General features: G+C 50.4%; 2 protein-coding genes across 4 annotated transcripts; both read right to left on the bottom strand.

Moving 5' to 3' along the window:
- Nucleotides 1-397: 397 nt before the first annotated feature.
- On the bottom strand, nucleotides 398-10,184 carry WBP2NL (WBP2 N-terminal like). The gene is made up of 8 exons (XM_066550878.1): nucleotides 10,070-10,184; nucleotides 7,018-7,126; nucleotides 6,335-6,470; nucleotides 4,740-4,832; nucleotides 3,736-3,924; nucleotides 3,223-3,351; nucleotides 2,838-2,914; nucleotides 398-1,950 (listed from the first exon to the last, which is right to left on the bottom strand). Exons 1-8 carry the CDS (start codon nucleotides 10,126-10,128, stop codon nucleotides 1,903-1,905), a joined length of 840 nt encoding a protein of 279 aa, XP_066406975.1. The 5' UTR covers nucleotides 10,129-10,184; the 3' UTR covers nucleotides 398-1,902.
- An 86-nt stretch (nucleotides 10,185-10,270) lies between these two features.
- Nucleotides 10,271-25,132, bottom strand: SEPTIN3 (septin 3). 3 transcript variants are annotated; one of them, XM_066550876.1, is made up of 11 exons: nucleotides 25,029-25,132; nucleotides 24,129-24,367; nucleotides 18,910-19,101; nucleotides 18,531-18,659; nucleotides 17,730-17,811; nucleotides 17,219-17,356; nucleotides 16,743-16,860; nucleotides 16,213-16,308; nucleotides 15,298-15,394; nucleotides 14,766-14,817; nucleotides 10,271-13,555 (listed from the first exon to the last, which is right to left on the bottom strand). In XM_066550876.1, the coding sequence occupies exons 2-11, from the start codon at nucleotides 24,136-24,138 to the stop codon at nucleotides 13,420-13,422; spliced, it is 1,050 nt and encodes a 349-aa protein (XP_066406973.1). In that variant the 5' UTR covers nucleotides 24,139-24,367; nucleotides 25,029-25,132; the 3' UTR covers nucleotides 10,271-13,419. The 3 variants fall into 3 exon arrangements, with proteins under 3 accessions (XP_066406973.1, XP_066406974.1, XP_066406972.1); XM_066550877.1 differs by having other exon boundaries at nucleotides 15,298-15,397; nucleotides 24,251-24,367; XM_066550875.1 differs by having other exon boundaries at nucleotides 15,298-15,397; nucleotides 25,029-25,131.
- Between the last annotated feature and the right edge of the window lie 979 nt (nucleotides 25,133-26,111).

Here is a 26,111-nt window from a genome sequence, read left to right as displayed (position 1 = left end):
ACTTTAAAGGCGTCCCCTCTGGTGTAATGTACATAGAAGAGGTGCTGTGACTGCAGCTGTAATGAGCAGCAGTGTGGTGACACGGCCCCTCCTACAAGCAGTGATGGGACAGGAACATGTGCCATTTCTGGATACCTGGGCATAACCACAGGCCCCAGCCAGCCTTCCACCCTTCCCAGGCAGAAAGGGGATAAAGCCCTGCTTTCTTCACTCCCCCCAGTTACTTGATTCCAGGTCCAGCTTAGCCACATACCAGGGAGAGAGATGTACTGACCCACAGGTGACCCAAGGGAACAGCAGCATTGTCTGTAGTTCATTCTAGCCTTCTGTGGAGTATGCAAGAATTAAGGTCAACACAACACACACACACACACACACACACCACTGAACTGGCAGATAAAGGTATCAACACTCCTGTATTAAAGTGCAATTCAAAAAGTTACAAACATTCATGGTTGATTTTTTTTAAATACAGAGTTGTTAGAATATCTCTAAGTCAGAAAAAGTGTTTATAGATGAGGAAACTTACTTCCCCCCCACGTGGAACTGCTTTAAGAATTCATTCTTTTAAGTTGTGCAAACCTGACTTGCAGGTGAGCCCTGCCATACAGGGAAGTAAGAGGGGAAACACTCCTTTCCCCTCCTTGTGAAGGTAGGGAGGCTGTAGGAAGAAGTACAGTCACCCTATTAGGATAAAGGTAAAGGATCACAAGGGTCTCCACCAGACTAGAGACTCTCTTCAGAGCAGGTTTAACTTCACTATGTCCTAAGGAAAAAGAAGAGGTTGTGGCTGAGCAGCCAGAGTCTCTGCAAGACAGCCAAGCATTGGAAACTCCCACCCAGACAGCAGCTCCCAGCCGAGGGCACTGCACCTGTGAGCAACCAGCTGTGACATTACAGTGCCCACCTGCCCAGGCTGCTCAGGTGTGGGCACACACAGCTGGCTCCAGCAGCTGAAGGAAAAGATGAAGGCCAGTTTTCCCCTGTGGAGGTAGCACTCAGCACAAGTTTGCTCAGCAGAGGGAGCCAGGGCTGCAGGACTTGTCTCCTGACAAGGCTACTGCCAGGTCATCTGCCTAATGTAACATATTTTGCTCCAAGGCAGGCAGCCTCCTGTGCAGCACTTGACTCCATTAGGCTGCTTGACACAGGATCCTTCCACAGATACGGGATCTGCTTGGATAGGGAAAAGACAGACTGATCCTCAGGCCTGCCAGTCTGTGAGCTCACTGCCCTGAGGCACACCTTTGTTTGCTCCTCTATTCAATGGCTACAAAGGCAGGTTGTTTGGGACCCATCCCCTTCCCTCTTTCACAGCCAAATGCTTCAGCATCTCTTCGAATGCACTTCCCAAGGTCATGACCCCTCAACTGTTAGTCCAGAATGCCACACACTTCCAACACAATACAGCATGTCCAAAGTCCCATCTCACACTGAACTGCCCTAGAATTTAAGGACATTTAACACCTTTCTAGGGCACCAGAGGATTTGTGCAGGGAATCTCATAGCTCTCTACACATTTCCTCCTGGATGGTGCTTCAGAAGTCAAAAGTTTGGCATTCCAAGTTGTTTCACTCCAACAAGATCCCAGAGCCTTCACATTTTAGTCCTAGATTAGTCATGTGATACAGTTTGATAAGTCCATCTCTCTCCTCAAGCCAATGGCAGGGCAAAAGATTAGTCCTCTGACCCCATGAGATAAAGCAAGTAAGTGGGAAAGTGCTGTTGTCCTGCCTTGTGTTGCCACTGACTCAATGTTTAATGAGGGCAGGTGCTCAGCTGCCCAGCACTAATCTATTGCAGAGAAACAGAGATCTAGAGATATGCTAACTTGAGGGGTATTAACAGCCAAGTTGTCTTCAGGGAGAGAGAATGTGGGAGGCTGGCTGCAATTTCCTTCTGCTAGTTGTTCTTCTTATCCTCAGGAGGTGCATAAGGAGGTGGCTGATCCTGGAAAGAGACACAGTAGAGTCAACAAGCATGCTTGTTTTATTACCAGCTCTTTCCAGGCATTCCCAGGCTTGGCTCACCAGCAATGAGTGCCCTACAGTGAGCTACAGACAGAATGAAGTTCTATGCTTTAAGCTGTCATTTCATCACACCATTCCTCTCTAGTATCAGCTGTGTTCCATGACACATGCTGTCTCCATAACATTTCTAGGAAAAGTCCCCTCAAAACCAGGTAACAAATGGTCTACTGCAAATGGACCATTTAATCTGTTTTAAATGCCATTCTCCCTTCCTTTCCAGGGCTTTGGTCCCTGTTGAAGCTCATAGCTCTGACCCAGCAGACAGCAAACCCTGGGCTGAGGGCCAGCTTTGCTCCTCCATCAGTCTCCAGCCTGCCAGAGCCAAGCAAGGCAGTGAGGGGCACAGCCAGACTGCCATGTACCAGATGGAGGCTACAGACAACCTACTGGCTGCCACTGACTGAACACTAAGAGACCTCCCTGTCCCTGTGCAGCCCAGAAAGAAACCAAAACAGAAACCCACATGCCATCATCCTTAAGTGACCTATCCTTCTTTAACTCTGCTCATTTTCAGGCCCAATGGATGCAGAGAGCTCTGTGTTTCCTCTTTGCCCATGCAAGTCTGTTACGCCTTTAGGAGTAAGACAGGAAGTAAATGGCTGTTAATGGATCAATCTTAAGGCCTTCCTCCTTTCCTAACTGAAAAATTCACCAGTCTTCCTCACGGGAGCCTCCCTCCCATAAAAATGCATACTTCCTGTGCATGTTCAACATGAAGGTACGCTAGACTTAGTAAGAAAGCAAAGCACCATCTCTGCAAGTTCCAGAGGAGGGAGTAGGCACATGAAGACCAGGCATGGCACTCACCATGGGCATGTACACGTTGTGTGGGTTGGCAGGGTTGTAATATGCACTGGAAGCTGCTTCCATGGCCTTACTGCCTCCTGGAAAGGAAGGAAAAGAAGCTTCCTTAAATATCCGAGGCAATGGCCCTAGCCCCAGAGCCTTCTCTCCAGCTTCACAGGCAACAAAGGCCCAAGGAGCCAAGAGGAACTGCAGCAAGCTGGGTTAGAACTCAGAGCAGCTCAGGAAAGCTGGATAGGGCTGACCACAAGCTGTGCAGTGCAAGGCAGAGCAGCTCCCTACAGAAGACTTGGAGCTACTGCAACAACAGCTTCTCCACCCCATGCTGTGCCCAAACCCCCAGACACCATTTGCACCCAGACCCTGGCAACTGCCTAATCCCATTTACCTGGCATTCCTGGGCTCACCCAGGCTGGGGGAGCTGAGGGGGCTGAGGATTCTGCAGGAGGTGCCCCAGAGTAGGGTGGTGGAGGTGGCATGTACATGGGGTTCATGTTTGGAAGTGGTGGGTAAATACCTGAAAAAGACAACACCAGGCTGATACTTTGGACCACAGACCACGGGACAGAGAGCTCACAGGCCTGACAGCACATTAGCTGGGACAAGAGCAGTGGTAAGGGAAGCTCTCCAGGCTTGGCAGGGAGGCAGACAGATTTGATAATTTGCTAATGCCTGTCATGTCAGCAGGCAATCATTCCCTACCAAGCAGCAGCACAATTTGCAAACCACATTTTCATGTAGCTAGAACTATAGCGACACATAGGTGTGATCAACAGCACGTGACAGATTTCTGCAAGGACAAGGGTCCTCGATGGAGACAAAACTACAGCAACCCTCACTGTACCACTGTCGCTTCTTCACAGCTAACATCAGAGCCAGTCACCATACACAGCTTGCAAACCTGGGGTCTGGGTGTAGGGGTAGCCCATGGGCTGTGGAGCCGGTCCGTAGGCGCTCCCTGGAGGCGGTGCATAGGGGTAGGCTCCGTTCGGGGGCGGAGGCGCCACGTAGCCCCCGGGGACAGGGGCGTATCCTCCGGGAACAGGGGTGTATCCGTAGCCAGGGCTCTGCAGAGGCACCCCACTGGAAGCTAAGGAACACACATTTAGTAAGCCAGACATCTTTTCTTAAAACTAAATGTAGAGAATAGAATGAAAATAGTCCTGTTGTTTTCTGTTATTTTTTTCCCTGTTATTTTCCTGTTTCCCCTTATGTAGATTCACTATATAGTCCTGGCATAGTACTGCGCCTGAAAAGCGTTAGTCACAGAGTGCTGAAGGAAACCAGCTGCAAAAATACAACCTCACAGGTCCCAGTCCCACCACAGAGCTCCCACTGCTTGAAGGAAACACCACGCTAAAGCAAGTAGCAGTACAGCGTGTTTTCCTTTTTTTAAATATACTTTCGTTCTGAAAACAAGTATATTTTAAAACACACATTTTTTTAAAAAAGAAAACTTCATCAGGAAAAGAGTTCTTGTTCCTCCATTTTAAAATTTTAAAAAGAAATTGTTTTTTAAAACTTATATTTCCCCTCTCCAAATGTGCACGTTAGTTTTCCCCATCTTACTGCACTAGTTTAGAACTGAGCTGAGAGCAGCTAAGTGAAGCAATTTTTCACCATCACATATTTCAACTTTTTTCCAGTAGAAGTAAGGCTCTGTAGAAAAATGTGGTCCACCTCAGGAGCCCAAACCCCAGAACATTCTGACTGCACAAAGCACTAAGAAGAAATAAAGAAAAAGGATTGAAAGGGAAACCAAAAGGTCCCCTGGAAAGAGAAAAAAATATTTTGCTGTGGAAGAGGGCCTAGGGTACCCCTCTTCCCATGAAGTTCAGAACAAGCACAATTTGCTTACAAGCTCAGCCAGCCATGGGGGAACCACAGGATCTGAAAATCCCTTACCACTAGAAGCAGCTTTCATCATCAGCTGTCCAAACTCAACGGCTCCTCCGCTGTTGAAAGTCAGTTTAAATGTCCCCTGCCCTTCCCAGCCACCTAGGAGAGAGAATTAGAATTGAATCCAAGCCAGCAAAATTTTATACTTCAATTATTATTTTATGCTTCAATTATTATTCTGTATATACGTCAATTATTATTTTCTTCTTTATTTCAAAACTATTTTGCATCCTATTACAAGAAGGAGTCATGGCACTGCTATCAGATGTCCCCCAAAATAATATCTCAAGAGGATCATGAATTTATTGTGCTACCCTTTGAAAGGTACAGTCATGTAGAAGCAGCCTACTCTAGATACAAGGCTGTTTTGTTCTTTCCTGAAAGGTTTAACGGAACCTAATAAAGAACAGTGTAAAGATGGAACATTTATTTCACTGAGGATATTAACTGAAAGCCCTCAGATGAAGTTTCATTGATATCCTCAGTGAACTACAGATCAGGATCTGCAACTCAAGCCAGGATTTAAATCAAATGCAACATCTTTAATCTCACTGACACATAGAAGCTGTGACAGATTGTTAAATGCTGAGGTATAAAAGCAATTTCTCAGGGAAAAAAAATCAAGTAGGCAATGTCTTGCAAGGCAAGTAAGAGTGCTTTGTTTTCCTAGGACTTTTGGGGATTTGGTGGATTTTTTTTTGGTGGAGGGTGCTTTGAATTTTGGTGTTTTTAACAAAAAATAGGTGTCATTTCAATATAAGATTTATCTTCCTTGTCTAACAATTAAATTAGTATCATGAGAGATAGTCTCTTGGGGACAAAGTAGAAATAAAGCATAGAAATATAACAAAAGAGTCCATCATGGATAAAGTCATTCCTTTGGAGATTCACCTCTATAAAATCACTGTCTTAGTATGACTTCAGCCCAAGAAAGTGGGCTGATCCACAATCGCCTTTAAAACATTGTTACAAACAGAAAGCAAAAAGAATAAACACTTCATATGCCATGAAAATGCACATGAAAGGGCTGAAAAGGGAAGAAATTTGAACCAAAAGCCATGTTTCCAATCCCTGTTTATCTTTTGCAATTCCCCATGTGGTCATAAATGACCTCTGTTAAGTGTTACTGTGCCTTCATGATCAAATTGGGATCAAAGCTAAATCAATGATGGACAGCAGACTCCCAGATCCATGCAAACCACACCCAAGGGGCTCCTGACTTCCAAAAAACCAAAAGTGGATGCTAATTCTAATTCTGTGTATCAATAGGGTGGGTAAATGACCAAGGCACCAGTCCATGCTTTCAGGTCAAAGAAAAACAAGCACATCGGGAAAGTGAGTAAACACGATACACAAAGCTAGACAGGAGTTAAAGAATCACACAGAACTCATCCTGGGCAAGTCAGTCCCTGGCCTGAGGGCAGGAAGTAACATGGCAGCAGTGCCCAGAAGTGCAGGAGAGGGGAGTTAGCCCAGTGTGGACACACCAGCTATACCACCATGGCCACTCTCCATTCCTGTGCACATAAGCTGGTCTGGTGCTCAGCAAAAATGGCCTGTGATGCTTGGGAAGAGCTCAACCTGCACAGCACTGCACGTACCTCCGGCCTCGGCCTGGATCTGCCCCTTGATGTAATTGGCAGAGAAAACGGGCTGCTCGATGGAGCATCCTTTCATCAAATAGAACGGCATCATGAAGGACAGCATAGGATCCTTGCCCTTGGTCACAAAGATCATCTGCAAGAGAGTGGGGAATGCTTCTGAATTACTTGAGTTCCATAGAGAGAGTGATGATGGAGCTCTCACTGTATCAGCATCCAAAAAGAGAGTGACTTCACCTCTAGTATGAGTATGCATTGAATTATTTCACAGCTTTAACACTGGGGATCCCCAACAGATTTGATGGCACATGGCTCACTGACCTGAGGCATGTACAATCCAAAATAATAAACCACTTAAAACACACCTGCACATTTACTGAGTTTTACTGCTCTGCTTTTTAAGGATAATCTATGAGAGTCTGCAAAGGAAGTATCATTGACTGACACATTATATGAAATATATTCTCTAGATAGTGATTTCCAGGATTGCACGTGCCTTTGTAGGTGATTAGGATTGTGGCATAGGTATGGACTATCCCATTTCCACCTTTCCTTCTCCTACCTAGTGCTGTCAGTGGTCCCTTCCACAACAAAAATCCCTTCTTCTATCATCAACTAGGTTTCTGGTTTAAAGTTTACATAATCCCTTGAGAAAGAAGCAACCCTAATGGCATCAGACTTACCCTGTAGGGGGTGAGATACAGCATTCCTTTTTTGGTGCCTTTGAAGATTTCAGGCTTGCCTGTCACGTCACTGAAGGAGAGCTCCACATCTTTGCACTGTTTGAGGACACTGCAGGAAGAAATCAGACAGATTGGAGAGACAAACTTGGTGACAGCTCTGACACATACCCTCATCACACAGGGCAGGGAACAGCACAACAGAATCTGAGTAGTATCCTGAAGTCCTGCTGTGGCCCCTGCCATTTTGACTTTGAACAGAGAGGGATGATTTATGCAGACTGGAAGAATCCATCCTCTCATCTGAGACAAGCCCTGCCCCTCCTTCCACATGGGCACCTTTAATATACAGGGCGGTTTCTGTCTCCGAAGGTGTCAGACTGAGGAATTCCACTCTACACACAAAGACCCTCAGCCCAAAGATCAGGGCACAGAAAGGGCTGAGGTGTCAGAAACCATCCCCTTGATGCCAAGGTGCAATCTCAGCGCATTCCTCCCTCCCCAGCCCATGCTCAAGTCAAGCCCACTGCACTGGGAAATGTGACACCACACCCACTTCGCAAACTGAGGAAGTGGCTGCACTGGAAGCCTCAGTGCTGACCCTGCCTCACGTGACTTGAGCAAGCTTTTGTAGTAAACAGTACCACGTTAAGGAATGAAGCAATGAGTCAGCAGGGTCAGCAATAAATACTGTTGGAGATCTACGGGAACAGTAGCAGAGTTTCCTAATGACACAAACCCAAATGAGAATTGTGAATGCTGCAGGGTCAGGGATATAGAGTTGCATGAAAAAGTAAATATATTTTCATAAAAAATGAGGCATCTTGGGAAAGCACGTCACTGAGTCTATGGTGCAGATCTAAACATACCACATAGTAAGAAAATCTGCAGAATAAACAAAAGAACCTTGAGGGTGATAAACCCTCAGCGTGTTACAGTGGCAGAGGACTCCCAGGTGTTTTATGGTTCAAGAGCATGAAAAACCAAGTGACAAAACCCTAAACCAACACAAGCCTGAATGGGCTGGATCTAAAATAATCCTTATGAATTCTGCTCAGCATACTGTAGAAGTCAAATAAAGTCAGGAAACTGTGCAATTATTTGGGGAAGGGAGGAATCTTCAGGGCCACCATATGGAAAAACAACCAAAAGCCCCATAGTCTCAAGTAGTTTGCTGTTTAGGGAAGAGAAGAACACTGTAGATGTATATGAAAAATGCAGCTACTCAAGAATAAACATGTTGAAAAGTCCAGCTTTGATGAGAAAAAACAACCTGACCAAGAAATTCTACTGGAACACTACTTCATAGCTGAGCTAGATGGAGATTCTCAGACTTGCTGGAAGGGACAGATTTATGAGACAGCAGAGGTCTTTCCATTTCCAAAATGCAAGGGGGAAACACATATTCTAAGCTAAATACAACCATCTTTTTGACAGCTTTAATCTTACCAGAACACTCCCTCAATCATGTCTTGTAGCAGCATTTCACATAATTTTGCCTCACTGGGAAGAATTTCTATGCAGTCACTGTAATGTTTACTGCTTTGCAGCTACTCACACAAGCAAATAACATGCAGCCACACCACAGAGAGTAATGAGGCTGCTGAACCAGTCTGCACCTGCATGCCTTCCAGGGCTGTCACAGAGACTGTGCACCCTGTGGAGCCGCACTGCCCTCACTTGTGACTGAGCAGCACCCCAAAGAATGTATGGTTTTATGATCTCAAGCCAATGTGAAGGCTTGGAAGGGATCCTAAAGATTACCTGGTCCCAACCTCCCTGTCATGGCCACCTTCCACTAGATCAGTTTGCTCAAGGCATTATCCAATCCAGCCTTGAACACTGCCAAGGCCACAGCTCATCTGGGCAACCCATTCCAGTGCCCCACCACGCTCAGACTGAAGAATTTCTTCCTGAAGTTTAGCCTAAATTTCCCCTCTTTCAGCTTGTACCCATTACTCCTTGTCCTAGCACTGCAGCTCCAGATGAAGAGTCCCTCTGTGCCTTCCCTGTGGGTCCTGTTCAGATACTGGAAGGTTGCAGTGAGGTCTCCACAACAACCTTCTCTTCTCCAGGCTAAACAGCCCCAATGTTCTCAGCTTGCCTTCATAGAGGAAGTGCTTCATTCCTCTTACCAACTTCACGGCCTTCTCTGGACTTGCTCCAACAGTTAAATATCCTTCTTATGCTGGGGACCCCAGAGCTGGATGCAGCACTGCAGGTGAGGTCACACCAGAGTGGAATACAGAGGTAGAACCACCTCCCTTGACCTTCTACCCACGCTGCTTTTGGTGCAGCCCCAGGATTCAAAGGGTAGAAAAATCTCCTTTAACATGAGCTCAACATGTCAGAGAACCTTCCTGGCTGAAGTATGAGGAGTCAGCTTCAAACTCAAGATGGAGCATATTGTTCAAGTGTAATTTTCCTATTGATCACCAGACCCAAACCAACTCCTTTGATCCTTTTACTTCGATCCTTCACTGGGCCTCGGGTTTCTAGGATTTCTCGTGCCAGGATGCTGGGAGCACCCAGCAGGACAGGACTGAAGCCCCAATCTGTTCAGCTGGTCGGTCAATCCCCGCTCGGGGCAAGGCAGGCTGGGCTTCCACGGAGAGGCGCTTCTCCCGCAGAGGAACTCTGAATTCAAGTTCCTCACTTACGAATTCAAGTGACCAAGACTCCTACCTTAAACAGTCTCTGCCTCTCTGGCGTCACTAAGTGCATGACCTTACAAAACCCCAATTCCTTGACTTGTACAAGCAATGGTAGCCGCAGTCTTCACCCAGGACGCCCGCCGGAGCGGCTTTAAGGACGCCGGAGCTTCCGCGGTGAAGTCGGGGCAGCTCTACGGATTCCAGCCAAGCCTGCCCCACACTGCCCGCCCCCGCCCTGCCAGGGAGCCCTTCAGTAACGCAGACCCCCGGCCGAGCCGGGCCTGCGCGGCCAAGCAGGCAACGGGGGTCGCCCCAGCGGGAACCTCCCACCACCGGGCCTCGCCGTCCCGGCCCTGCTGAGGGGACAAGGGGCGAGGATGACGCGCCCGACCCTCCGGTACCTCTCGGCATTGGGGATGACGACACCGCCCTGCTGCGAGTGGTTCCTGTTCAGCGCCATCTTTGCCCCGCCGGCCCCGCCCCTGACCCGCTGACGGCAGTGACGTCACATCCAGCGCAGCCCCGCCCCGGGGACGCATTCCCGCTGGCCCCGCCCCCCGCGGCGCGCGCGAGGCGGAAGTGAGAGGGAAGCGAGGCGGAAGTGAGAGGCGGTGCCGTGTTGGTTTAATGGCGGCCGGTGGCTCTGAGGGGTGGCCCCGCTCGGCCCCTCCTGGCCCCGCGCCGGGCCGCACAACGAACCACAGACACTGGTGCCTACACGTAGTCCTGCTCGCTCCTCTGGCTCTCTCTGCTCAGGGCAACCACGTCTGTTCGCTGCCGTGGTTGCCTTGGTGGAAGTTGCCCAGCATTTGCTGGGCTTGGCAAAGTTTTTCTGGCGATCGGCCTCTGTGCTGAACAGCTTATGAGCCTCCGAATGTGCTGAGCGGGCCTCTCTGGTGTAAGGTTTAGACTCTTCCCCTCTGCAGCATCACTCGGGATATCTCAGGGGAAGAGCTGACTTGCTGTGGTTATCCTGGAACTCAGCTGGTGGCGCTCGATTCAGACTTTTCCCAGCTTATCCATTCACAGAGGCTTCTTCCCAACAGTATCTCCCGTTGTCATGCCACGTGGGATTTTTTTTCTTTTTTTTCTTTTTTTTTTTTTGTTTGTTTGTTTGGTTTTTTTTTGTTTTGTTTTTGCCCTTTGTAGACTTCCTGGTAGGATATCGGCATGAGCAGATGGCAGTGAGGAGTACCTGAGCATGTTTTTCTCACAAGGTTTTACGGATCATTTAAAAGTAGTCTATGATCCAACAAGAAATTACAGAGCAGGGTGTAAAAACCACGTTATTACAAAGAAATAAAAATTCCTAAACCTATAGGGCAAAACACACAACCTTGTCCTTGAAATCCACATTGCAGGCAAAGGAAAGTCTCTCTCTTCTGTTGCGTGGGTCTGCTTTGCTTTTTGCTTTCTTTAAGCAGGGCAGCATTGCATCTCCACCCTAACCCTTGGCTGGGCCCAAAAGCCATAAAGATTACTATTCTGTAGCCCAGGGTGAAGGGATGAGACATGGCTTCATGCTTCAGTGCTGTGAAGAAGCAGAGCCCTGGCAGTGTCTTTGACGAGGTTCACATCTTTGATGTCCTTGGGCTGAGCAGGGCCAGCTGTGTGGCAGCATGGGTGGCAGCGTGGCCACATGGTTTCTGCAGGGGTCCATGGAATGGCTGCTGGCACCAGTGACAAGGCTCCTGCTCCCTGCAGGACCGAGGAGCCTGGTGCAGGGGGAGGGTGTGCAAGGCTGCATGCACACACTGCATACAGGAACACCAGGAGCTGTGAACGTGGGTGGGGAAAGGACGAGGAAGTGCTGGAATGGCCCTCACATCCCAGTGCTGCTGAGAATGGCTGATTTGTGTGGACAGGTGGGAGTGAGAGTGAAGAGAACCTTTGCTTTGCAGTGACATCACCAGAGAAAGCCACACGATGGACACACGCTCCCGACAGTTTTGCTAAGGCTTGGAGAACCCCATTGCCAGCCCTGGCCCCCACACAGCTCCATCAACCAACATCAAGTTTGACTTGAGTCATCCTCTGCTGCTCATTTGCTGTTTTCTTCCTCCTCCCTCCAGTGCCAGCCTTTCCAATCCCCATCCCAAGCCCTGCACTTCCCCCTGCTGAGTGCCAGGCCACGGCATTCCAAGTGTGCGTTTTAAGTGTGGCTGGCAACTCTCCTGGAGGGGACAGCCCCTGCCAGCCACGTGACAGGCAGACACTGCCAGCCTCAGGACATCTCTGGTCTTCTCCCCTCCTTCCTTCTGCCCAGACAGCCCTGACACTTTTGACCTCGCTCAGGGACACCCAGACTGTGCCTCTTTCTGCTCACAGGTCTTTACCTTCCCTCCCCATCCCCTCCAGGGAAAGGTAAAACAACAGCTTCTCAACAGGACACAAAAGCACATTGTTAAGAAGGTGTGAGAGCTTGGGAGAAGGAGGAAACAGCCTGGAGAAGAGGAATATTCAAGTACTTGGAGAAATGAAGGAGAGACTTAAAGGATAAAAAACAGGAAAGAAAAGAAGGAAGAAAGCTATGGAGGGCTAAAAGGGAATGAGGACAAAAGCACAGGAGTGGAGGAGGACATGGCACAGTAAGAGAGCAGAGGAACAGCACTGCTACAGTAGCAAATGCAGCCATTTCAATGAGGAGAATGGGGAAGAGGTATCTCTTGTGCCCCACCCTGGCCCAGTGCTTCTCAATGCATGGCTCTTTGCACTCCTCCAAGATCCCCAAGGTGGTATGCCATGGAGCTGTCCCTGGGGGAGGTCCCAGCAGGGACTCCCTGTGGCACTGTCCTCCCTGTGCTCACACAGCAGAGGGGCCATCTGTGGGGAAGGGTTTGGCCAGGACCTGCTCAGTGCTGCTGGAGAGAGACCACTGCAGCAGGGCCATGGGGTGACTCCCTGAGCTGGGGTGACCCCAGCACAGCTTGGTCTGATCTGCACAGAGTCGAATGCCTGTGACATAAGCGTGGCTTTTGACCTTCGTGCTGGGCAGGGCAAATGCACCCTCTGCAGCAGGAACACATTCTTTCCCCCGGGGTTTTGCTTCTTTTGGAAAATATATCCATTTTCCCCAAGTACTTTGATGCTTCTCAAACAGATGCTACAGGCCAAGAACTAATTCTGTCTCCTCCCACCAGTCACTTGCTCTGAACCACAAAACAGTGCCAGTCTTCTCTCATCTACCCTGTTCCAAGCTGCCATTTCCCCTTGGGAAGCCACAGCAAGAAAAGGGGATTAATTGCCAGGCCACCATGCCCTCAGACCAACCAGCTGCCTTTACACCCAGGGAAGATCCAAGAGAAATCTCTGCTGACATCTCTTGAAACATGCATGCATTGACTCCACCATCTCTCCCAGAGTCTCTCCTTGCCTTGTGTCCAAGTGATAAAAACAGGACTACAGCATGCCCCACACCTCCCCCCTCCAAAATCCACGCCCCTAGAAATCCTTCCCCCCCAACACTATTTCCCCCAGACAAGATACACAGCTGAGACACAGAAAGGAGAGCAGGGAAGCTGGGGGACAGTGCACTGTGCACAAACAGACCGAGGATGGGGACACTCTGGGAGGGCCGGGGGGATGCCCTGTCCCTGTCCGGCACACAGGGAGGCACACGCACGCCGCACGCACTCACACTCGCATCCTCTCACTCCCACGTGCTGCAGAGACAGGCCCGTGGCTGAGCCGGGGTAGCAGGGGCGGGTTGTCTGGCCAGAGTCACCAGGTGACCGTGGAGGGGGAGGCTCTTTCACAGGTTACTTTCGTGGTTTTCCTCTGTCTCCACAGTCATGGGGGGCAGCCCTCCGTTGTCATTCAGCCGTTTGGCCCTGTAGGTCTCATAGTGGATGTTGTGGGTCACTTCTTTTAGGTCCTGAAGGTGGGTCCTAAAGGGGACAAAGTAGGTTGGGAAAGAGGATATGATAGCCAATATCAGCACAGTAAGTATTATTCTTCTGATGATAATTTTATTCCCAAAATAGATGGAAGATTTTTTCAGTCAGTCAGTTTAGCTAATAATTGTTGCCCCTCTTTCTGCATGGATAGCATGGGTGCCATCATACACAACTGAGAGCTAGAGCATCAGCATTTGAGAACACACAGGCAGGATGCAGGACACGGGCTGAAGTTCCTGGCTGTGCTTGCCAGTGCTCTGCCCTTCTCTCACCTGTGCAACTGGCCCAGCCACTGGCCCTCCTGGTGTGTCAGAGCAGACTGGGGCTTATCTGAAGCAGTGGTGAGGCAAGGAAGCAACAGGAGGTGTATCAGGTTCACTGCAGATCATAAGCTGCAGAACACTGCTGTGAGCATCATCCCTGACCTCCACACACAGCTTGGGGGCTTGGATTGTTACAGGCTTTGTGATGATCATTTGGGTAGGATGTTTTTACTGAAAGACTTTGGAAAAGCACCTCTGCTGCAGAAGGTATTACAAAACAAAAAGAGGAAAGTAGGGTGATGTCAAAGCATTGTACCTGGCTAAATGTCTCAACAGCACCATACCCACAAGTGGAAATAGCCACAGGGCTTTGGTTTTGAACTGTATTTCTCTTTTTATAGGGAAGAGAGGTCACCCTGAATCTACAGCTCTCCTGCAGAATTTGTGCTGAGGCAGCTTCATGAAACAGAGTAGAAATAAGACAGGACAATGAAAGCAATTGAAATATGAAGATTTTTCACTTCCAGCTCATATGTTCTAGCACATCCTTCAACCTGGAAGGAAACAATCTAGGATGTGGTAGTGACCTCTTTATTACTGACCTGTTGTCAGCAGCAAATAAAAGTTTTTGCAACCTTAATGGGATTTTTTTAAACTCCCTTAATGGGAGTTTTTGCAACCTTATGAGGGGTGGTAGTATCCTGCTTTTCTCCAGGCATCCAGCTCATACATGAAAACTAGCACCTACCTGACACAGTGTCACTAAGAGAGGCACTAGAATATCTACCCTTTAACTCAATCCAACCCTATACCGCATAAGCTTTCACTGCCTGAAATTTACTTTATTTCCCTTTTAGTAGGGGCTATTTCATTCTGACTGGATCTCAGGAAGACTCCCAGCACATCAAAAGCAAACTGGTGCATGACCATGACCTTACCTGATGACAAAATCTCGAAGTAGGGCAAATTCACAGTGATTGAGGTTTTCCACTGAAAAGAAAGCAAGGAATTGTTACATTTGATTTTTTAACAGCCCCTTTGTGGTTATAGAGCATGGGAAAGTCACTGCCATGGGGGCAGGTTCCAAGTGGGTAGAGCTTGCATGCTTCAGAAAGGACAGACACTTGTCTGAACGCCACGCTGTTGAGCACTGGGGAGACACACTAAGAGATACTGAGCAGTCACACATGAATTTTCATTTGATAACCAAGGCAACCTCAGGAGCTTAGCTTCACACACCATGGTGTTCAGAGTGGCTCCAGCTTCTGCCAGGTGGTGACAGTGGCACCATGTAGACCATGGCAGTTCCCTCCTGGCACAGGTATTTTAGAATTCTCCTTTTGGCTGGTTTCAAGCAGTTTGTCACAAATGGGATGGGAAGGTAGCCACAGGACATGCTATCTGGACCCTTGTCTATTACTGTGATCTGCAGACAATACTTTCAGCTCCCATAAGCAAGAGGTTTTTTACCTTCAATGATTCCCCAAGGTGTTTTCCTGCCCAGGACTCTTTTGCCATTCACTTGGTACTCCTTGTCACTGCCCACTACTGCAAAGGGCATGCTTTCCTGCTGGGGAGAGACACATGGAAAGATCCATTGAACCCATTCCAGAGACAAGCACCACCATGGTTCCCCATCCACCTTTCCACCTCTCAACTCAACAAACACAAGGCCTTCTCCAAGGGAAGAGATTCTCCAGAGCAAAACTTCACTGGCTGTCCTTTTCACCCCTCAGTGCTATCCCTAGAATTCTGGACTCTTGCTTTCCAGGTGTTCTTGCACCCCAGCAAGCTGTGTGGGTAGCTTGGAGCAGTGCCAAGGGCTCCGGAGCTGGGGCAGAGCTTTTCTGCACCTATCTCCAGCATTTCTGAGGAGGGGAATGACCAGAGAAGGAGGATCTGTCAGCCCAGAGCTGCTCATATGGATAGTTCAAGGTGAGTATTTCTTGACAGATTTGTAGTTCTTTACAATAGAAAGACGGGACTCAAATAATCCTTCCCCATAAGCCACATGAACATTCATCAAGTTTAATGGCTGAAATATACCGAGGAAAGCCAGAAATGGAGTAAGTATGCAGCTTTCCAGGGAAGTAGGACAGTAGGTGAAGCTATTGGGGACCCAGATATCTCTAAGCACAGGGAGAAACTATCTGTTTCCAGAGCACAGAGTGCAGGAGACTCTGTGATCCATAGGGTTGTGCAGCTGTTCACTGCTGCTTTACTCTGTTTTACAGATATCCCTGGAAAGAGACTGCAATTACCACAGGAATGGAGATTAAAAAGCAGTTTATTTCTTATATGTGAGGGCAATAATGCTGAAGTGCAGAACAAAATGTGGTGCCCTCCTCATCCACCCTTCCCCTCCCACAATAAAATGTTTCCTACCCTGATTTTGTCGTTCTCTGTTTTATCCTCCAAGTCCTCATCAAATTCTTTCTGGGGATAAAACTCGATCCCATTTACTTCTAGTTCCTTGCGCACCTAATCAGAAAGACATTTTGGAGCACAAAGCAGCACAAACCTGAAGGGAAGGCAGTTGGCAAGTACATCTTGGGACATCCTTCCAGTGGGCAGAAGTTGGAGGGATTGTCCCAAGGAAGTGCACAATAAAGTGAGAACACAAGGCAGCAATGATGAGTCTGTTTCCCAACCTCAGTTACTTGCCTGGCTCTCCAGTTCCCATGACAGAACATATCACAAGACATCACAAGGATACACACATTTCTTCCTTCTCTAACAGATGCCCTCAGAAATATAAACAGCAGCATCTTTAGGACTTAACCCAGCAACCCAGCACTGGACTCTGTGCACACCCTGGGGACTGCACTGCAATCCCAGGAAGAAGGATACCACCCATTTCTCCCACCTCCAAGCCAGGGCAGGGAAGGATCCCATCCAGAAGAGGAGATACTCACTCTTTGTTTGAATTCGGTCTTCTCCTCCAAGGTCATGGTGTCAGCCTTAGCAATAACTGGGATGATGTTCACTACCTTGCTGAGATGTTTCATGAACTCCAGGTCCAAAGGCCGCAAGCTGCAGCCCAAGAGGGAACAAGATGGAAGGGGTCACTTTTTACCCTCCCAGCTTTTCATCCTAATGACTGTCCAAGAGCCAGGGCACAAGTGAACCCTCCCTTGTACATACCCTGCTTGCTGCCACCATGTTCTCATCTCCTTCTTCCCATCCATTCTGCCCTCTCCCAAAAACCACAGTGGCATTTCTCCCGCTCTTGTAATCTTAGACCCTTTCAAGCCCCACAGCTCCCAAAGTTAGGCTAAACAGTGCCCAGTCCTGCTGGATCCATGTCTGAGGTGCAGCAGTGTAGGGTGTATATCTGGCACAGAGGGCTGGCACCAAGGGCTGGAGGAAGGACAAGGGACAGTGTACATACGAGTGCCCTGTAGGAGAGATGAAGTAGAGGCAGCAGTGCACGCGTGTGTCTGGAATTCGTTTCTTCCTTGCAATATTCACCTCCTCTTTCAAAAACTTTTCATATTGCTCGTTGATGTATTTCTCAATAGGCTCCCAGCTGTTAGAGTGGGAAAGAGAGATGAATAGACTGGTACAAATCTCCTCGTGTTCCTGCCCACAGTGTTCCCAGCTCTGACAGGAGCAAAACAGTCTCAGGCATTAAAAAAAATCCACCTGAAGCATCTTGCCATCAGCACAGATGATTAAGAGTTTCTGTAACTGGCCACAGAAATAAGCACTCACCATGTAATATGTGCATACCCCCAGTCACACACAGACCCATGGTTTCACAGTCCCACAGCCCCATTATCAGTCCCCAAGTGCAATAGGATCCCAGATGCTTTCAAGGGCCAAGCAGATGACAGTCACTCATATACCATCTTAACTTCAGCCCTTTCTGAGACACAAGGCCTTGACCTTGTAAAACTCACCAGTTCTCATTGTTGATCTGGTCTCCAAATCCTGGTGTGTCAATCACTGTCAGCTTCATTTTGACACCACCTTCTTCAATGACTGCGGGAAAATTGCAAACAATCATACTCCTCCCTGGGGACATGCTCTGTCATGAAACATGTCTTTGTGTCCCACAAGGGAACAAGAGAGCTCTGCCCTCATCCCTGCCCAGCAAGCATAATCAGACCAGCTTGTGTCATGCCTCAACAATTGTGACCCTCATTTCCATGTCTGACCCCAAATTTTGGTAATATCGACACAAAAGCCACCTTACACCACTCTGTCACAGGAAAATGGATTTGTGCTCAGTCAGTGGCCCAAAGGGAGTACCTACCCTAACACAACTTCTCCCCTCTAATGCATCATCCTGAATCTGAGATGATGCTCATTACCCTGCACCACCACAGGAGTTGTTCTGATGCTTTGTGAGAAGATGTGCATTACCAGGCTTGGGATGAGAACCAACAATGCAACTTGTGTAGCTTATCAAATGTAACTGCAGGTGAACATGACTTACAGCAAGGCTTAATCCACAACTGCAGACTAATGTCTTAGTGAAGTCTATTTGTCTACCCCTCACTTTTGGCTGTGGCAACAGGGGCCTATCAGTTTAAGAAGAGCCTTGTCTGTCTCTGAGGCCATCTAAACTGTCCTTTATAGCTTCCTATGGAGAAAGGGCTGCCTAATACCAAAGAACTCTTTGCACAGACTGCTGGGATCTTCTGCAAGGCTATGCCGAGACATCAGTACTGCTTCCACCCCAGCAGCCTGGCTCTTACCATGCCCAATGGCTTTGATCTCCACTGTCTTGGGGATTTTCTCCTCCCGGTTCCAGCCTGAAGATTTGCGGCTCACCTGAGATTTGAAGAGGGTGTTTACCAGTGTTGACTTTCCCAGTCCACTCTGACCTGAAGATTGCAGAGAGGAAGAGATTGCAGAGATTGCATTTGCCACAGCCTGGTGATGACAGCAGGCCCAAGGAACAGAGCCAGGCTGGGAGGGGAAGGGGCTGGAGGTGTCTCCTTGCCTTGTGCAGGCTCTGTTTTCCCTCAGAACAACTTCTGCCTGCTCCCTCGTGCCCTCCCAGCAGGGCTTGCTCTCCCACCTGGCCTCAGTCCCTGGCCATGGTTCCCAGTTCCTCAGCTGGTCTCTGCCTACCTACAACCATGATGTTGAAGTCAAAACCTGTCTTCATGGTTTTCTTGCGCATCTGCTCAATGATGGTGTCGATACCGATGTAGCCCAGCAAGCTGGTGTTGATGCCCATGGGCTTCATTGGTACGACTGGTTTTTGTCGTGGCTCTGGGACCAGCTCAGACATGGCTGCTTCGTTTTTGCTGTCCACTGGTCCTGCACGGGGACAAAGATTGAAAAATCATCATTGAGGTGTAACAACAGCCTCCTTGCTGACCTGTCACAGTGGCTGAGGGCAGCATTGGGCAGCCTTTTCAAGAGCTATTGAGGATAACTGAATGTCAAGATTTTAGTGGTAAGGCTCATCACGGAGCAACATCTACTTGAGTTTCCAGCACACTCTTCTGTGTCCCACTCCAGATGAGGAGGTGAAGGGGGTTTCATTGGGAATGCAGCGTATTGATGGCTCCCTCTAAACAGCAGGAGCAGGGGCAGCAAGGATGGCTGGGCTGATAATTGGGTGCCCAAAGTTCCAGGTGCATCTCCTTATTTTCATCTCCCAGTTCTCAATAGGATCATCAGCATTTTGCCCCTCCAAGTTCACCATAAATTTGTGATGGAACAGACTTTAAAAAATTATGTGTCAAGTCCTAGCATTGAAACAGAGTTTGGGATGTACCACGAGGACTTGCATGCTTGGCCCTTGCCAGAGGTGGCTGCATTACTGGCTGTGTTCCTGCACAGGCTGAGTTCCTCAGAGGAAGACAGTGGTGGAAGTGAAAGCATGGCCATAATCTCTGTGCTTGCCTCCCACCCATAGACCAATGGTTTTTGTCATACTCAAGAAACTAATCATCATGATCAGAAAATTAATTATCTGCATCTGTCCCTCCTCATCTCTGCTTCCTCACTTCTTCCATGTAAAACAATAGGGTAAAAAGAAAACCCTGAGGCCTTTCCAGCCTCCCTGACCTTTTTTGGGTGATGGCACACATTGCTAGGGGCAGGCCTCACCCATTTATCTCTGTCTCATTAATGAGTAGCTCCCACCCACTGGGAGGAAGCGGAGGTTGGGAGAGGACAGGGCATGGAAGAAAAGCTCTAATTGGTGGGGAAGGCAGGCGTGAGGGATGAATCTGGAAAGGAAGATGAAGGGGATAGGAATCAAATACCTTTCATATACAAGCCAGCTGCAAACTAGAGTTCTCCCACTCTAATTACTTGACTCCCCCATGCTTTGTCTCATTAGAGGGTTATTTTTCCAGGATAGAGACAGAATGCATTTTTGCTTGGTAAGTACTTCATTTGTTTTGGATGCCACTTCAGTTCAAGTATCTCACACTAAATTATCCCTTTCCATCATTTTGGCAGAGGTTTTTTTCTCCACTTATCAGAATCATGAGCAGCTAGGCAGGCGACTGCCATTTGGTGGTGACACATGCCTCTCTTCACAAGGAAAATGACTCAGAAGTCGCTGGACTGGTGAAATTGATGGCACCAATCTGGGGTTCCTGTCACAGCTTAGTCAAGCCAGGCAGAGACAGACTGAGAAGAGGTCAGAGAGATTTTGTTCAAGGACAGGGTTAGGCTGGAGCAGGCTCCATGGCTGAATGGGGACCCTGCCTGGCATTCCCACATAAAAGCTCCGGTGCTGACACAAGGGCTGTTCTACACAGTGAAGACTTTACATTTTTTGTAAGCTGCAATATCCCCCTGTCACGTGCTAAGGAAAGACATTGTGGAAGGGTCACCCTTGACAGGGAGAAGGGTGCCTCCACCCAGCTCCTTTTCACGACTTGGGAAGTCTTTTATATTATACTGGGAGAAGGAGTTTTCCCCCATGTGAGACGATGGTAGCACAGCCACTCATGTACAGCACTGTGGGTAACATCTGAAGGCTCTTGTGCCACCTCTGTTCCACCTTGCCCACACAGGAGAGGTCAGTGGCAGGATGGCCCCCCTCCTGCTTTCCCCCACCGAGTGAAGGCACCCTGGACTATCATCAGCCTCTCCTGAAGCAGCGAGCAGCACCCTGGGGCAACCAGAGCACAAGATGGACCATTGGCTTGAGTCAGACTGGCAATTTGGAGCACCTCACGCTGCCAGGCAGCTGCTGGAGGAGGCAGCCTGCCACACCAAGTGCTTCTCAGCTGCAATCCTCTCTCACACCCATCACAACTAGTATGTGCCTTTCCTGCTGACGAAGCATCCCTTGAGGCTCCCGTTGTCTTTTTTCAGATTTATCAAAGCTGATGTGAGCCAGGAAAGCCCATCTCTCTGGTACAGCACAGGGGACCAGGCCAGCCAGTTCTCCTGCACCCTACCCTTCACTCGTTCTCTGCCAGGCTGCCCGCATCACCTATATCCTGTATCATGGTTGTGTGGCTGTGCTGTGTCCCTTTTGCTGTTGCACCATTCTCCACATACACCCCACATACACACAGCCCTGCTGGGCTCCTACCTAGCCCTCAGAGTGGGAGAAGAGAGAGAAACAGAACAATGAGGGAATTAGGGACAGGGGGCTGTGGCCCCAGTGAGGCACTTGGCTACTGGAGAAATGGGGGCAAATAAACTCCAAAGGTAGAAGGGAACAGGTCAAGATGGGAAGAAAGCCCAGCTGAGCAGCTGCATGGGATGGGTGCAGAACATGGGCCATGTGGACTGTGACCCTTTCACTGCCTGGGTGGTAGCTTGTGTTCAGGGAATCTGTCGCCCTCTCCTTTATTCCTTCAACCCTTGTTCTTACACAGGGAGGAGGAAGGAGGGAATTTGCTGTCAGCCTCAAGGCTCACTAAGAGGTTCATAATTCATCCCTCAATCTCACCAAGGAAAGCCTTGCCCAGAGCAAGGAGATGTTGCTAACTGCTGTGGACATCATAGTACAAGACCATTCCTTTGCAAGCTTCAGTGCTGGAGCCAGGAGCTTGCAGTGACTAGGGCAGATATTTCAGATTCACATTCTTGGGCAGCTATAGAAAACCCTGAGACCAGGAGAAAGTCACTTGCTTTTCTCCTCTAGGTCACTTGCCTTCTTCTCTGTGTGGGGTTCCTTCCCATAAAGCCTCAGGAAGGGAAGCCCCCATTTTGCAGAAATTTGCCCAGGTTTCATCTTTCTGCACATGACTTTTTACCTTTTGCCTCCCACAGATGAATTCAAGGAGCCAGCTGAGGAACGGCCTGCTGGGGTGTGCAAAACCAGGACCAGAGCTGTCCCTGAGACATGAAACATGCCTGCCTGCTCTCCTGGGAGTGGCTCTGTTTTATGTGCACTAAAGCTAATGGTTCTAGCCCCCTGAGCACACTGAGTGGCTGATCAAGGGGTGGCATTCTGTGTCCTGGGCACATCCCGTAGCCCTTGCAGCTGTTCCCTGTAATGACTGAGTGAGAGGGCACTACAGCCGCTAATGAATAGAGGGCTAGCCAAGGTTAACCACTTACATATGCTGTTTACAAGGCCCCCCTTTTCCCTGCTGCTTTGTTCTGTGTGCTAAGAGAAGCTCATTTAAGAGGGCTGTAGCTGGTGATACCCCCCTGCTGCCCAGATTCAGTATGAGGTGGCCCTGGGCTGGGCTACTAGGGAATAATATCTGGCTCACAGGAGATGCTCCATGTGACTGGATCAAGGGATTGCACAGCTTTTGAGGCAGGGACAGGCAGAACCAGAATGAGTGCCCAGAGAGGTCCCCATGGTCCCAGCTAGCTCCTGCTTCTGACAGCCACTGATCCACCCCAGAACGTCCTCCTGGAAGGCCGGCATCTGTGGCCAGCAGCAGACACCAGTACTGATGTACCACCCTTCATGCTCTGACGTTCACAGGACCTGTGTGGGGTCAGAGGTGGCCCTGCAGGTCCCTTGGGGGCTCAGGTAGTGGGGACCAACATCTACTATGTCCTGATAACCCAGATACAGTCACATCCCCTCCCCCTGCCTTCCCATCCTTTGTCTGGCAAGAGGGAGGGAGAGCTGCAAACAGTGCTCACCACAAACCAGCTCCCAGCAAGGAAAAGCTATTTAACCCCCATGTAACACATGGATGGCCTCGCTGCAGCTCTCCTCTGGTGCAGCACAAGATTGTCCCTCTGCAGCTGGAGGCAGTGATCCTCACTCACATCTCACCCCAGCCCCTTCCACCCACACGGTCCTGGACCTCCTCCCTGTTCCATGTAGACATGGAACAGGGAGGAGGAATGGGTTCAAAACCTGAAGGTGGCTGGCAGAAGCAGGCCCTCAAAGGGTGATGCCAGGTTCCTAGGAAAGAAAGCAAGCAGCTGCTTCAGCAGTACAGCCTCCCTGGAGCTCATGGCCATCAGGACGTGCTCCTTGCTTTGCTTCAGATCCACAGAGGTGCTGGACTGAGCATCTCTCCACTGGAAAAAACCTTTCCCTCCTCAGTTCCTATGATGACCCCAGGGCATTTCTTTCAGCTGTGCAGTGCAATGGCTGAGCCCTGCCGGATGTACTGCGTGACCTCAGAGTACAGAACAGAACCATTCTTCTTACCAGATCTTTTTGCCTGGCTTGAAGATCACCCCAATCCTCTGGGCTGCTGCAGCCTTCCTGACAGCAACCTTTCTTCCCCTCAGCACTCTGCAAAGGGCTTGGGCAAGAGCCCGGCTGCAGTGAAATCTAGGGCAGCGTGTGCCAAAGCCTCTCTGGAGATGCAGAAGCTGGAGGTGAAGGAGCTGGGCACATCCCAGCCCAGCCACCACAGCCCCAGCCATGCCTTTGGTGCTGCTCTCCAGCCATACAATCCTTGTCCCATGTCCCAGTTCACCCCCTGGGTGGCACAGCTGTATCACAAGGCGAGAGGATGCTGAGCACCCCTGGACCATGGCAGCCACACCACCACAGCTGCCTGTGCCCCTGCCTGCATTCCTGCTGGCTCCTGTGCAGATGCTCAGGGAGAGGCACAGGACATCCCCACTGCCTGTCACTGGCAAGGGATAAGCCAGGTGCCGAGTTTGTGGGCACTCCCCAGCTGGATTATCCCTTCCTTTCAAAGCAGTGCCTGGCACTAGCTACTCCCCATCAGCACCACGATCAGCCCTGCTCCTTCTTCACACAAGGAGAACAAACAGGAAAGACAAAGCCGAGACCGATTTCCCCCACTGCCCTCCGGGGTTATCCCTCCCCCATGCCCAGAGCTGGGCAGCGTGGGGGCACGGCCGAGGATGCCTGCGCAAAAAGCCCCAGCGGTGTCCCTCTGGCGTTGCCCAGCCCTGCCAAGCCCGGAGCATCCTACCTTTGAACATGAAGCTTCCTTTGTCTCCGAATCCTCTCCCAAGGGGGTGGGTCTCCCCCCACTTTTCTAGCCTGACGCTGATGAAGCAGCACGGTGGGCTACAAAGCTCCACTTGCTTTTACCTTTGTCTTTCTTCCCTGTGTCCTCTTCTCCCCCCTCTCTCTTTCCCTTCCTTCTCCAGCGGCTATTTCAGCAGAGCGGGGATGCTGGTGCTGCTCCTGCTGCCATCGTCATGTGACCTGAATATTAAACATCTCCGCAAAATCTCCCCCCGCGCACCCTCCCCCGGCTCCATCCCAGGCCCCCGGCTCCATCCCAGGCCCCCGGCAGCCTCCCTGACTTGCGGGGGGGGCATGGCCTCGGGCTTGGAGGGGCCGCTGCCGATGGGGCCCCCATGTCCTGGAGGGGCCCTCACTGCACACCCACACCCCCCAGGCCTTTTCTTGCCCTTTTCCCTCCCAATTCCCCAGCCTTTTCAGCATCTCTGCTTGTTTAGGGAGGGGCATATTTAACCCTTCACAGCTTAGCTCCGGCAGGGCTGAGAAAGGGCGCTCTTTGCCCCTAGGTATTTCGTAGGATCAGGGGATTGCAAAATCTCCTGCTTTCCCAGAGGGAGGAAATTGAGAATGTTTTGGTTCATCAAAAGCGATTTGCCCTTCAGCTTTGCTGTGAAGGTGGGAGAAATCTTTTCTCCTCCACCACCGTGATTGCTGGCTGTCAGCCCAAGGCGCAGAGGCAGAGCCAGCGCTGTCCCCTCTGCGTGCGTGTGTGTGTGTACAAAGCTGTGTGTGCCTGCGTGTGGCGAGCAGGGACAGGTCCTCCCACTTGGACCATGTTGGGGTACACAGGTCACATCCCCCTGTGCTCTGGCCGGCACCTCCATGTGCCCCGTGGACATACCTGTGCCTGGAGAGCCGTGTGGCTGCCTCTGGCTGCTTGTATCTTTGGAGGGGGATGCCCTTTCCCTGCTTTGCATGTCCTTCTCCTACATCTGTGAACCCTGGCCCCGACAGGCACTGTGTCCCTGTCATGCTGTGCTGGGGCACCAACACCTGGGAATGCTGTGATCCTCCAGTCAGTGGGATGACAGGAGCACCACGTGTTCCTCCACCACAAGACAACGCCCCTGGGTGGGGACCAGGCTGTGGGATGCCTGGCAGACTCGGCAGGGGTTTGGGGTTCATGTTTTTGCAGTGCTGTGGGACAAAAAGAAAACTGCACCCACTGCAGATTACAGGAACATTTAGAAGTAATTGTCAGCAGTTACCCCGAGCTAGGCTGAGCAGTGGACAGACTGGCTTCCGACAGACAGACAGGCAGGCAGGCAGGCATTCCGGGACCCAGAAAATGTCCTGGCACGGCGACCACAAGTTGCCCATCTCCCTGCTGGGTGCCAGGCTCACAAGCACACGGGCTGTCCCCGCACCAGCTGCTGCCCACCCCTGATTCCGCTGTGGGTCAAGAGGAAATCCCTCCAAGGGGAGGAAGCCCCCGTCCTCCCTCTCATCACCCTACCTCTCCTGAAGGGTCCTGCCCCATGCTGGGCTCATGTCATCGCCAAGGGACCCCTTGGTGCCTCCCTCCCTCCCTCTGCCTCTCCCGTCAGCAGAGACCCACCGGAGCGTAGTGGGGCGTAGGACAGCCCCATCTTCGCCACCGGGGTGGCCTCGGTCCCGTCAGAGCTGCGGTGTCGCTGGGGCCCCTCGGCCGCCACGGCCCGGGGCCGCGGGGGGATCGGGGTGACGGGGGCCGGGCCCCGCAGCCGCTCCCAGGGCAGCCCCCCGGGCCCGGCCGCCCGGCGCAGCGTGACCGAGAGGCAGCTCCGCTTCGTGGGGGCAGCCACGGCCAAGGGGCCGTCCCGCCGCCGTGAGGGGCCCGGGATGCGGCTGGGGCCGCTGGGGCTGCCGGGGGCCGACAGGCAGCTGCGAGGGAGGGCGTTCTCCTCCTCCATGGTTGGCTGCGGGCTGGAAGCGGAGGTGCGAG

This window comes from Molothrus aeneus, chromosome 5 (assembly GCF_037042795.1).
Source record: "Molothrus aeneus isolate 106 chromosome 5, BPBGC_Maene_1.0, whole genome shotgun sequence".
Taxonomy (NCBI): Eukaryota; Metazoa; Chordata; class Aves; order Passeriformes; family Icteridae; genus Molothrus; species Molothrus aeneus.
Note: the sequence above shows the minus strand (reverse complement) of the source record. Positions and strands in the feature narration are given on the sequence as shown.

Coding starts and splice junctions, on each gene's coding strand:
- WBP2NL (XM_066550878.1), bottom strand. CDS start 10,128: ATGGCGCTGAACAGGAACCACTCGCAGCAGGGCGGTGTCGTCATCCCC. Junction 3,352..3,735: donor CCCCTACACCCAGACCCCAG/GTTTGCAAGCTG, acceptor TGTCTTTTTCAG/GTATTTACCCACCACTTCCA. Junction 2,915..3,222: donor GGTGAGCCCAGGAATGCCAG/GTAAATGGGATT, acceptor CTTCCTTTCCAG/GAGGCAGTAAGGCCATGGAA.
- SEPTIN3 (XM_066550875.1), bottom strand. Junction 16,861..17,218: donor ATCTCTCCTACAGGGCACTC/GTATGTACACTG, acceptor CTTGGGCTGCAG/CTTGCGGCCTTTGGACCTGG. Junction 14,818..15,297: donor ACCTTGGGGAATCATTGAAG/GTAAAAAACCTC, acceptor CTTTCTTTTCAG/TGGAAAACCTCAATCACTGT.